Source organism: Pseudoliparis swirei, chromosome 3, assembly GCF_029220125.1.
Source record: "Pseudoliparis swirei isolate HS2019 ecotype Mariana Trench chromosome 3, NWPU_hadal_v1, whole genome shotgun sequence".
In the NCBI taxonomy this organism is placed as follows: Eukaryota; Metazoa; Chordata; class Actinopteri; order Perciformes; family Liparidae; genus Pseudoliparis; species Pseudoliparis swirei.
In genome coordinates, this window is record NC_079390.1 from 19366759 (window position 1) to 19379255 (window position 12497).

The window sequence follows — 12497 nt, forward strand, 5'->3', positions numbered from 1 at the left end:
ATAAAATCCCAAAATATTTGGAAAAGTAATGAAAATTTGTTTTATTCACATTTTAATTTACACGGTATATATACGGTATGCTTTGGAAATGTCATTGTTAGTTTAAATACTACATCTTCTCACTTTGTCACGTATAGACAGAGTTTTCACAAAATGTTTAATCATGGAAATTTGGTTTAAAGTCATGGAAAGGTCCTGGAGACCCACTGGTCAGCATGTGGATGAACCCGGCACAAACAAACTGACAGCTTTCCTCTCCTGAGCAGTGGTCCCCATGTGGCCCCGCCCCCTGAACAATATCAGAGACGCGTTACGATTTATTATTTTTTTCACCTGGCCCGCTGCCGTTGAGATTGCAGTGAGACGCGGAAAAAATGTGAAGTGGTGCTCTTCGCAATAAAACATTTTGATGGGACGTGTCCGCCCCGCCAATCAGCGTTCAGATGTCCACAGCGTTAGGGAAGTTAGGTTAGCTTGAATGTTAGTCCGCTACGTTTGCTGCTGTCACGCTGCACGGTGTAGCGATGCTAACAAAGTACCCGTACGTTAAACACGATGTGATTTAGCATATTTTTAGTATCGATACTTCATTAAAAGAATCAGAGCTCACGCCGCTCGCTCCGTTAAATGATGTCTGCACGCCGCAACGCAGCGCACAGAGCGAGTGCGCTGTGGCTTATCTCCGCTGCCTTTCTCCGTGGAAAAATATGTTCCGCTATCCGCCACGGAATAAATAACCACGTTTTCTACGTTATCCTCTTGTGGAAATGCCACACACGCGTGACATGTAGCGCCCTGGTGTCTGGGTTCATAACGTCACCCGTGGCGCACTCAGCTCCATGAATGTCTCCGACTACGTGAATGACTTCCGCATCCAGCGCCACGTGAGCAGCAGCAGCCAATTAGATTCATCAACAGAGGAGCAGCTCAGCGCTGATTGGCTCTCCTGGCGCATTCCGTCGCTCCTCTTCCTCCACTCCGCTCTTGTTTCTCCTGCGCGGCTCGCTTCAAATCAACTTTGTTTATACTCCGTGATTTATTGAGCGCCGTAAATAATCGCGCGACACAACGAATCGATAATGAAATTCGTTGCCAACTATTTTAATAATCGATTTTTATCGATTTTATCGATTCGTTGTTGCAGCCCTACTATACATGCACCAATAACAAAAACACATGAAATGAAAGTTATTTGGGGAATTAAAGGGGGATTGACTTGGATAAAGCCCATGTGAACTAGGGCTGTGGTCGTATTATAATGATCCAAACCTCCCACTGCTATATGGCTGTTGCCCAGCAAGCGCATGAAAAAGAAAATAACTGGTTTCTTATGTGCCATGCACTGGCAGCCGCGAGCTCCGAGAGTCTCCAGTTAAGAAAGGTCAACATTAATCCAGTTGGAAGTGGCACCATGCATCCCCACTTAACTAGGCTACACACTGTATATTCAGGTCGGCCCTGGACCCTGGACTGGGAAACCCTCTATACTTGGAAGATGGACTTTTATAGGCGGATTAAAAAGAAGAGAGAATGTGGAAAAACGATGAGGGGCAAGATGAAGAGATTCGGTTGAGGACCATTTTTAGCTGTGGATTTTTGTGTTGGGATTTAGGGCCATCATTACAATAGTGACACAATATTGTAAGTTTGATCCATACATTCTGACTCTTGACTCAACTATGATGCTCTCGGTCGCCCTCTAGAGTCAGTTTTGGACGTGTTATGGACGGCGTGTCAATAAATGCTCGTTACGTTGCCCTTTCAAAATGTAGGTTCCGGCAACAAAACTGCTTTAGGTCAGCAAAAGATTGCCTTTGAAGTTCGACTGACGCGACAAAATGAGTCAACTATGACTTTTATTTTCAGAAGGGACACGACCATCGATTCCCTTGGTGAAAGTCTGCTGTTTGTTGTTTGTTCGACCAATCCAACCTCTCCTGCCCCAAATGGTCTTTAAGTTGGTACACCAATACTAACAATGATATGTTTATTTGTTATGAGGCATAACTTAACATGAGGGTGTGTTGCAACTGTAAACATAATGCATTCACAATGGTAATCAATAATTATCAATTTGACCTTTTCATACATTTTTTCATCTATCATGAATCTGACATGTGGGAGACCAATCGCTTTGTTTGAAATCTAGTTTTTAACGTTGATGCCATTTCTGTATTACATTCCTTGATGTTCACTTGACGGTTGAAAGGGAAAATAATTGGGGCAATCAACATATCCTTTGTGAAGGAAGTGAAAGAAAAGGCAAGAAAACCCTCAAACTGAAAAGCGGGATTTCAGAAAGTCAGAAAAGAGAGAGACAGAGAAAGAAACCCTGACAGGGAGGAAGAAGCCGTGACAGGGTTTCTTTCTCATCAGCAGACAAACAGATAGTTGGATGAGTTGTTTTATAGCGCTTGTATTGTGCAGTGGGGAGGCAGCCCGGGTTAAAATGTGCACCTTGCAAACAACACAGCAACAGAGCAACGGCCGACCGTGACCATGTGGGCAGAGACATATTTGGTACCAAGATACTGTACTGATATTTGTTGTGACTTTATTGGTCACTGAACTCGAGCTGTAACCGCTGCTTTACAGGAATTACTAAAGACCGGGAGAGCAAAGCGCCAGGATGCTTAGCTTTATCTTCAGCAACGAAGCATTAAGGAGAACACACACACACACACATATATATATATATATATATATATATATATATATGAGTGTATGCCTCTGCTCTTCATGTGGATTCAATAGTTACTGTTGATCTTTTGCAGCCTCGCCTCTAAAAATCTTTTGTGAAGTGAGCACCATGTTTTAAAATGCTAAGAGGGCACTCTGTGCGTGAGAGCACAGGGAAATGTACTTCTATAAGAGAAAAGGATTAGGCGCAGGACACATAGCAGAGGGTTGGCATTTACAGAAGAAGAAAAAAGCGAGTTCAGGCCGATGGTAAAAGGAAAATAAACTCTGGATGACCCAGCTTCAACCTGAGTGTTCTTACGGACGATAAAGTTACATTTCTCAGCAACTTTTGAGGCGCAAAAGTCCCGGTCTCTGACTGGTCGATGACAACACATGGCTTTGTTGTCGTCAAGCCTGTGTGCATCTTTCTCTACATGCACTCTTCTTTCAGGAGAACTGTAAACAAGAGTCAAATTCCTTGCATGCTTAAACTTAACTTGGCCCATAAAGTTGATTCAGATTTAATTGTCATTTCAATCTTTTTTTTACATTTTTTTTTATACATACAACAATGTATATATCAACAAAATACTACAGAGAAATTCTGTAATTGTGAAATATTATAGAAGGGTGTCAAACTGGTCTGTGCTTAATTGCATTAAAACAAAAATAATCTGAATTCTTTATCCTCTAAGCAACGGCTGTAATCTATTATAATTAGTCTGCATTTAAACTGTGTTGAGTTTTTTTAAGTGAACTTAATCCAACATTATTTTACTGTTATAATTTGAATCACCAGTAAAACTTTTCAAGTGATAAAAACGTCATATTTAATTCATATTGCCGTAATTAAAAAAACTATCACAGAAATATATTATTTTTATTAATCACGAACGCAACACCCTGTATGCATTTTAGAACCAGTGCTCATTTCACGGTGTGTTTCGTGCTACTCTCGTCATTTTAAACCCACTGCATAGGCTGCAATATTACAGCAAATACATACAATCCTTGAGTTCCACTTTGTTACAACTCAGTAAAGTAAACAATGCAACAGACAGAGACAGATGAGTCCTGCCAGGCCCAAACCAGCCAGCCAGCGAGCTTTTGAATAAAGGACCCGGTAAATAGTCAAGGATCAAAACAATATAGCCTCTCTGGTCACGGCCTCGGTGCGCTGTGGCGGCTATGTGTGGATGTTTGGGGTGAGATGACGGGAACAGTACCTGGGACGGTAGTGGGGTCCGTAGCGGTTCTGTAGGAGATGACGCCAGGCTCCGACTTGCCCTGCTGATTCTCCGCCACCACGTGAACCTCGTACTCTGTATTCCAGTCCAGGCCGCTCAGCATCACATACTCACTGTTGTGGGGGATGCGCAGCTCTGGTTTCCAGTCAGACACATGCTTCTGAAGGAGATGCATAGGAGACAAAACTCAAAAGCTGGGACTGTGGTCATTCTCTACAGATGCAGGCGAAGAGGGTCATTTCAGATAATTTGAGAATTATCCCGTTCTCAACTGTCCAATGTGCAGAAGACAAAAACAGGGAATTGTTCGTCAATAAACCCCCAACAACCTACGCAGTGTCTACAGCGACAACAACAAAATTCAATTCACAATTTTGAACAATACAATATAGACTAAAATATAGAGTAACAATGTAATTTGCTAAAATCTGAATTGGTGATAGGTCTTGGGGACAACAAACAATCCAGATATGCCAACTCCTGCCTAAGAACAGTATTCAGGAGGATATTAAGTTCCTCAGGGATTAAAGGATATCTTCAACTTTTTGATGAAAGGGGGCTTTAATGTGTTTGAACGTCGTTGTCAGGTGTCATTTTTGGCAGAGGCTGACAGTTTATTCTTGACTCTTGTTGTTTTGGCCAACATTTCCAAGCCCTGTTCATTACCAATGCTTATGAAACCATTGAAAAAAAGAAATAATTAAAGCTGCAAAGTGACACCAAGTTACTCAGGATACTCACAGCCTTGTATCTGACCAGGTAGTGTTTAATGGGGGAGCCGCCGTCGTCCTGCTTGATCCAGTTGACCTTAAGAGTATTACCCCTTTCTTGGACCTTGACTTGTAGTTTGGGGGCACTGGGTTCCCCTTAACAGGACAAACCAAAGAATCATGATTAGTCCACATAAATATGGTTGTTGCATGCACACCATTCTTTGCAGTTAGCTCCTGTGCTTAAATCACCTTCCTCCTATGTTCAAGGGGGCGAGTGTTTCAATGGTCAGCTGAACTAAAACTTAAATTGATCAACCCAGATTCTTTCAAAAAGCATTGCATCCAAAGGAAACTTTGACTGTGAGACTTCGACGCCGCGGTCTTCATTTTCATTATTGATTCTTACCAAAAGTCTCTTTTGGTTTGCTTTCACTCCAACCATTCCCTCAACTTAAAAGTACATATTTTAGCACAGACCACAATCTTTCCCTAACTCCACCAAACGGTGTTTGTGCCTCAAACAAACCAAACATTAACAACGGCCGATCGGGAAACTATCGAATTATATATTTTTGTATCGTGGTTTAGAACATAACTGGAACTTGTTGGGACCAACATTAATACACTCTACAAGTGAGGAAGTATTTAATTTAACTACTTGGTTATTATTCGTGAAAGAGCATGTTTTGGGTTAAAATAAGTATGCCACACAGGACACATCCACCACCTCCGGCCACTTCTCCACATGAACCTCTGACATAGATTAGGACATTTGTGAGATGTCAAAACATACCCAACATTTTTTCAAAAAAATATGTTCTCATAATATATAATTGACAGTGCAGGTTTGTAATGGGGCACTTCATTTTCAGGAAACCAGGCTGGGGACCGAGGGCTGTGGCAAAGAGGGGTTGTTCTCCTTCAGGCTCCTCATTACGTTCTCTGTGCTCCTGAGTAATAATGACTGCTAGGTCACTGGATAATGAGCCTGTAGGCCTTGGCTAATCTATTGTATTTTTATAATGTATACACAGTATTGTGGTTGAGAAGGCTTCTGCTTTGTGTGCATGGCTTTTACTCTCATGCCACTGTACGGGAGGAGACTAGCAAATCTAAACTCATTAATTATGTACACACGGTTAGCCTTGGGACCATGTTATTAAATTGACTACCTCATGATGTTACGCCTTTGCCCCGAGCCGACAATCTGATCAAAACAGTCCACAAGTAGTTGTCAGAAAAGAAACGACAACCTCTCGTATCTTTTATAATCAAAGAAACGGATGCTTTTTGCCACTCAGTAGGTAGGGATTAAAAACAAACAGCACATTTCAAATTGACAGTCACGTTTTTCTTTCCTAGCAATCATGTTTTCACACCCAACATTTAACATTTCAAACTCTTTGTGGTTGTAGTTAATCAAATGAATAATGCATGAAGGCACTTTTTCTTGTGATCATCAGAGCACACTGGCTGAAAATGAGCATTCCACGAGACTGGGGTGAGCATGACAGATGCTAGAAGTAAATCAGACAGTGTTAGTTAGTGACGGCAGCATTTACATGGTGGCAGACAGACAATCGGTATATCGAGCATTGTTATTCACATTCTGGGTTAGGTCTTTTTTTTAAAGGCTAAAACAGAGAAAGAGGTGGTTAGAATGAGACGCTTCTCCATGCAAGCTGGAAACTTTGGATGCTGCTAAACATTTGATGACCTCACACTGACACGGTTCCACATGTACCCCAACCAAAGACAGCCTCCTCTCTATTCCCCCAGTGTATACTGAGCTATATACTGTATCTATGTATATATATATATATATATATACATAAGTTGATGTAATTGAACAGGAGTTATTGAAAACATGCTGATGGGTCATTCGACATTTTACTTTCTTTAATTTTTGACGTCAATTGTGTTCATAGCTCTATCTGATATATCGTTTAATGCTGAAACATTATGTAAAGGTACCGCTAAGCCTGTACTTACTACTACTATTAGCAATGCCATGCATCCCGGTGCAGTTTTGACTTAAAAATAAAATCCATATGATGAATTATGCATGTTACTAGTATACGAGTAACCTGGAAACAAAAGTGTTGTATCTGTCAGAGCAAAAGTCTGTCATTCTCAGAATTCTGACCAGTCTCTCAAATTTCTAAGATTAATATGAACATAAATATATGTGTGTCATTCCAACCAATCCTCACTCACAAAAGGTGGAACATTTTGTGTTACTGTTGCAAACACTATATTTTAATTATCATATTTATGTTTTGTATATATATAAATGTAGAAGAAGACATGACACCAAAGATTTGGCCACATGCAGAAGGTCTGATTTCCTCTTTGGGAAACGGCAGAACGAGAAGAAGAAGAAATACGAAACAAGACACAGGAAACACACTTACATGCTGCAGTAATGCAACATTGTGATTCAAATCAGTTAACCACTGGGAGCTACTGTATCATTTCAGGAATAAAGAAAAAAGAGTGGAGTATGAGGACTATGTTTTCCAGTGCATGCGGTGCAGATTGCAGTCAGAGGTGCTTTGCGAGGGTGCACTTGTGATGTTTCAATGCCGTTCAATATGCAGAGGTAAATAACAAAAAGAAAGATTTTTGATTTAAAAAAAAGATTGTTTGTCTATATCAAAACAAGGACTTTAAGGCTACATAGAAGCAAATTTAAAGCAAAAAATAAATAAGCCAAGCTATCAAAACAAACATATTGATAAATTAATTCATAATAAAGGTTTTATATGAACAAAAACGACAAGAAAAAACACACCAGGGAATCACAAGTGTGTTTGGAGTCAAATTGCTTAAATAACCCCGTAATGTTTTGTTCCATAACTAATCCTGACTAATATGCTGCAACTGGATCTTGTTACATCTCTTCGTGCTAATCCAGTTCTTTATTCATTATCTTGTTTTTTTTGGTTTTCTTTGATAACTTTGATAATTAAATCAATGGGAAATGAGAGAAGCATTTAATCCCTCATCATGTGACCGGCTGGCACAGCGCTGGGGCTGATTGAGCCATGTTGAAACGTAACCACCTCAGCTTCTAGGAGCCAACGTGAGATGTACAAATTATAATTAGATCTGTTGCATCATTGCAATTTACTAGACCTAAACGGAATGGGTATTCTCAAATAATAAATGGTTTCTTTCCAGTCAAACACTTTTAGCAATCTATCCAACTAAAGTGTCTTATTGGTGCCCTCATGGAACCGTATAAATAAATGTGTTCATGGAACACAGTCTTTTTCATTATAGAGTTCCCTTTTAATGAGAGTTGAATGACATGATGTAACAGATTGTAGCTCGCTCTGGAGAGCTCAATTTAGAGACCTCATTCCCACCTGGTATTAGCATGCAATCTGGATTTGGATATCATATCTGGATCAGAGCAAACACATGTGTGTGTGGGGGTAAAAAAAACTGAGGGTCAAAGAGGTAGAAATCAAATCAAGCTAATTTATTAACCACAGGGATTTGATTGTGGTCCTAGTGTGTATTTCTCTCATATTATACTGACAATATTCTATAAATTATTCACAAGACACTAAAGAAAGAAAGTCTTGCATTGTTAATTAATGTCTGTAATAGAGAATGGGCAAAACATAATTGTTGGCTAGAAGGAAGAAAACGTCTTAAGATGAATGAGATGATAAAATAGTGCACACTTTCCAAATGTGAAAGGGCTTTAAGATGGATGAAAAATGGCAAAATAATAGTGAAGGTGTTTTAATGTTTCGTCTATGCATCCAACTTAACAAAAGCCTTCCGAACGATCACTGCTGATCTAATGATCTCAAACTAAACTAAAAATAAATAAAATTACCTTCTGTTGGCCAGCGAAGACGACATCATCAGCACCATGCAAGAGCCACATGACAAAGTCACATGATGCGCACGCACATGATTGGTTGATAGAAAAATATAGGAGAAGGAGGGAGGGAGGGAGGGAGGGGGGGGGGAGGCGCGGGGCACATGGAAAACATAGACAACATTTGTGAAATGATGAAAACATGTCAACAGAATAAACAAATGAACAATAATGTTAAAGACCAAATGACACAAAAGCAACACAAACAACCGAGAGAAAAACAATAATCGAAAAACAGATTATTTTGAATACATATGAAAAAAATTAACATGTTGCTAAATATATGAAGTAATTCCAGACTTTTAGTTTGGGTTTTTGGAAATATGTTAAATGCTAAATAGATGAACAAAGAAATACATTCATTTTAATTTTCAGACATGGATTTCCGATACAACCAAAACTAGACATCAAGAATGTCCTCATGCAGTCACATAATCAACAGCTTTTCCTCAGAGACATCTTCTGTCATTCGAATATTTTTTAAGATTGCAACATTGATTCCAATCTGAATTTTCACAATGGTGAGCTCTAACACCAAGTGTGCCATTTAAGATGAATTAGAGATATAAAAGAAAAACACAGCCGTTTGTTTGGTTTCCCAGGGACTAACTAGAAATTAGGGTCAAAAGAGGAAACTGCAGCTTTGAGAATACAAATCATGGCAACTGAATAGGATTCACAATGCAGCAGACAACAGCATGGGCACACGAAACATTGGGAGAAGTAAGGTCTAAAAGCATTTGTGAAAAGTATTGTGGTTGCAGAAAACAGACTATGAACAATGACAATCTAGCTGACTCTGACGTAGAGCCTGATGTTGTTAAGAGTGAGTTCAAAGGGAGAGATCTGGTTAGGAACACTGCAAGGACATACAATTATCATACATCACAGGATCTTAATTAAAATTACTCCATTGACCTTCTTCCAAACACACAAGTCATGTATGTTGCCTCAAATGTTGCTTTGAAGGAATTAAAGCAATACAATGTTTGGATGGGTTAGTTGCTTGAAGGTGCAATAACTTATACCTTTACTGGCTCTTTGCATGATATTAATGTAAATATCAGGAGTGGCTTTCAAGTGTTGCGGATCAGTGTTAGACCCCTCCACCACCCCCGTCCCCCCCCTATTATCCCTTTTTCAGGGCACACTGACGCAGCACCATACGTCACATTACTGCCTGTCAAACTGTCAAGAAGTGTGACCCACGCTGAAATGAAGAATAGATGATCTGGTATTGTGACTTAAATGGACACAATGATAAGAAATATGTATGGGCTCTCAAGTAAAGGCAACGTCTTGAGTGGTTTTGATAAGTATTGCAATCTGTAGATGAGCAAGAAACAGGTTTGGTAGGTAGTAGGAGATGGATAAAAAAGCATGACTATTTTGTATAATCATGCATTAAGGCAGACTGTCAGAATGGCTTACTGATGTACCATTACATTTCGAAGAAAACCCCAAATACCAAAATAATCAGTACTTATCATTACATAACTATCTAACTATCTAAAAACCAATGATGGCAACTGGAAGTGATTCTCATAAGTAGTGTGATTTTCACACTAGATTGACTCTGTTCTGGTGTGAATCTGTGTTTTGTGGGCATAAAAAAGTGTCCATGACAACAATTTGTGTTGAGTGACCACGACTTGACTTAACCGATTTGATGTTGAGGTTATAAAGTAAAAATGGTAATTTAAAAAATGTAAGGATTTTGCATGAATCTTATCACTCCCTGTTTATATCAACATGTTGTGATGCCTTGAACATATAGTGTGAGACAGCTATAAGAGTCTTCAGTGTCAGCTTAGAGCTCTATAGACACTGATCTACCAGAGGCTTCAAAGGTCAGGTCTACCGGGTCAATACATTGTCAGGGCACTGCAGATTTGCAGTCGTATAGCATTCTCCAAATCCACTGCATCACAATGTATAGAAGTCTTAAGAATATGCTGGGATTTGATTCTTCATGGACAGACACATTGTATTAATGCATTCACAACACCAAAGTCAGGCTGTTAGAATGGTAACCCGTCGCGTTCTTGAAACATGTTAGTACAAATCAGGATCTAGTGTTAACGAAGATCATTTTGCTCCTATGAGTCACACCAGAAATAAATGAACAGCTACACTAAGTGTTAAGAGAGACAGAAGTGAAGAGAGACACACTGCACACCGTGCGACTGGTATACTCACTAATGGCCACACTGGTGGTGGCAATAGGGGTTGGTGTCTCTGATGAAACTGAAAGATGGTGAAGACATGGTGAGAGGAGGTGGGCTCTCTTCAACAAGAGCAACTCCCTGCTGGGTTCACTTCTGTTTTAATACCGTCTTCATGATTCATTCCTGTGGAACAACGTCTCCTGGTGTTGTTCAGTACCTCTCAGCGCATCCCCTTTGCTAACCACGGGGACACAACAATAGGCTACACATTGAACCTGCTTTCGTGAAAACATTAGGCTTTGGAAAAAAGCGAACTGTTTGCACGAGTCGTGCGACAGATCTGGACCAATCGTGAACTGAGTTTGTGCTATTTAGTGCACGCTCCTGCATGAGGGTGTGTCCCGCTCGGCTAGCTCACGCCACAGGCTCTGTAGCCTACTGCTCTCAAACAGCGGTCACATCTGATTACATTGTCCAGACCATCAGTGTCGTTGTGGAAACGTAGCACCCACCATCCAGTTTCCCCCGAGGTAAACACTGCTGGCTCTGCCCACATGTTTGCTGTAGTTTGTACTGTAAGGACTGAGCGCCGTGAGCTACGAGCCGTTGGCTCGCCATGTTGAGAGCTGTTGAGAAATGCTGCCGGCTGCCCACGTCTTCCTAATATGAAAGTGGTTGGTGAATGTTGAGGATGCATTTCCCGACATTAAAACTGAGTTAAAATGATATGTAGGCTTCTTTCTAATTTTAGGGCTAATACTAATACGCATTAAGGGAACTTCTCATGGAAACAAAGCATACATTTTTAGTGCTTGACAGACTTTTTGTTGACTGTGCTGACTTCTTTTTTCAGCAGTAAGTGTACAGCATAAACTTTTTTCCTTTTGTACCTAGGCCAATATAATTTTTTTTTAGTATTTGCTAATATATTTACAGCATCAACTAGCAATATAAATATATGTATATATATATACATATATATATATATGTATATATATGTGTATATATATATATATATATATATACACTACCGTTCAAAAGTTTGGGGTCATCCAGACAATTTCGTGTTTTCCATGAAAACTCACTTTTATTTATCAAATGAATTGAAAATTGAATAGAAAATATAGTCAAGACATTGACAAGGTTAGAAATAATGATTAATATTTGAAGTATTAATTTTGTTCTTCAAACTTCAAGCTCAAAGGAAGGCCAGTTGTATAGCTTATATCACCAGCATAACTGTTTTCAGCTGTGCTAACATAATTGCACAAGGGTTTTCTAATCAGATATTAGTCTTCTAAGGCGATTATCAAACACAATGTACCATTAGAACACTGGAGTGATAGTTGATGGAAATGGGCCTCTATACACCTCTGGAGATATTTCATTAGAAACCAGACGTTTCCACCTAGAATAGTCATTTACCACATTAACAATGTATTGTGTGTATTTTTGATTTATGTTATCTTTATTGAAAAAACAGTGCTTTTCTTTGGAAAATAAAGACATTTCTAAGTGACCCCAAACTTTTGAACGGTAGTGTATATGTATATATATATATATGTATATATTTGCTTACTTATATATAGCACAGAACAGTCAGTACAACAAGTGTAATGACTAATTTACAGTGCCAAAAATAAAAGGCCTGAATATCCAAACCTTATTTGTTTCCACACGGGGTCATTTGTTGTGCTTTCAACATGATTACCATTAAAATGTCTAATCCCACTCTGGTTTATTCAAGGCAATACAACCGTATTCCGCTTTGTGGTCTCTCAAGACAGTA

General features: G+C 39.5%; 1 protein-coding gene across 1 annotated transcript in view; it reads right to left on the minus strand.

Moving 5' to 3' along the window:
* Positions 1-12497, minus strand: part of ncam1a (neural cell adhesion molecule 1a) — a 244752-nt gene that overhangs the window by 23866 nt on the left and 208389 nt on the right. The window contains 3 exon segments of the mRNA XM_056439533.1: positions 3909-4089; positions 4671-4795; positions 10740-10787. Of these exon segments, the coding sequence (XP_056295508.1) occupies positions 3909-4089; positions 4671-4795; positions 10740-10787 (354 nt within the window).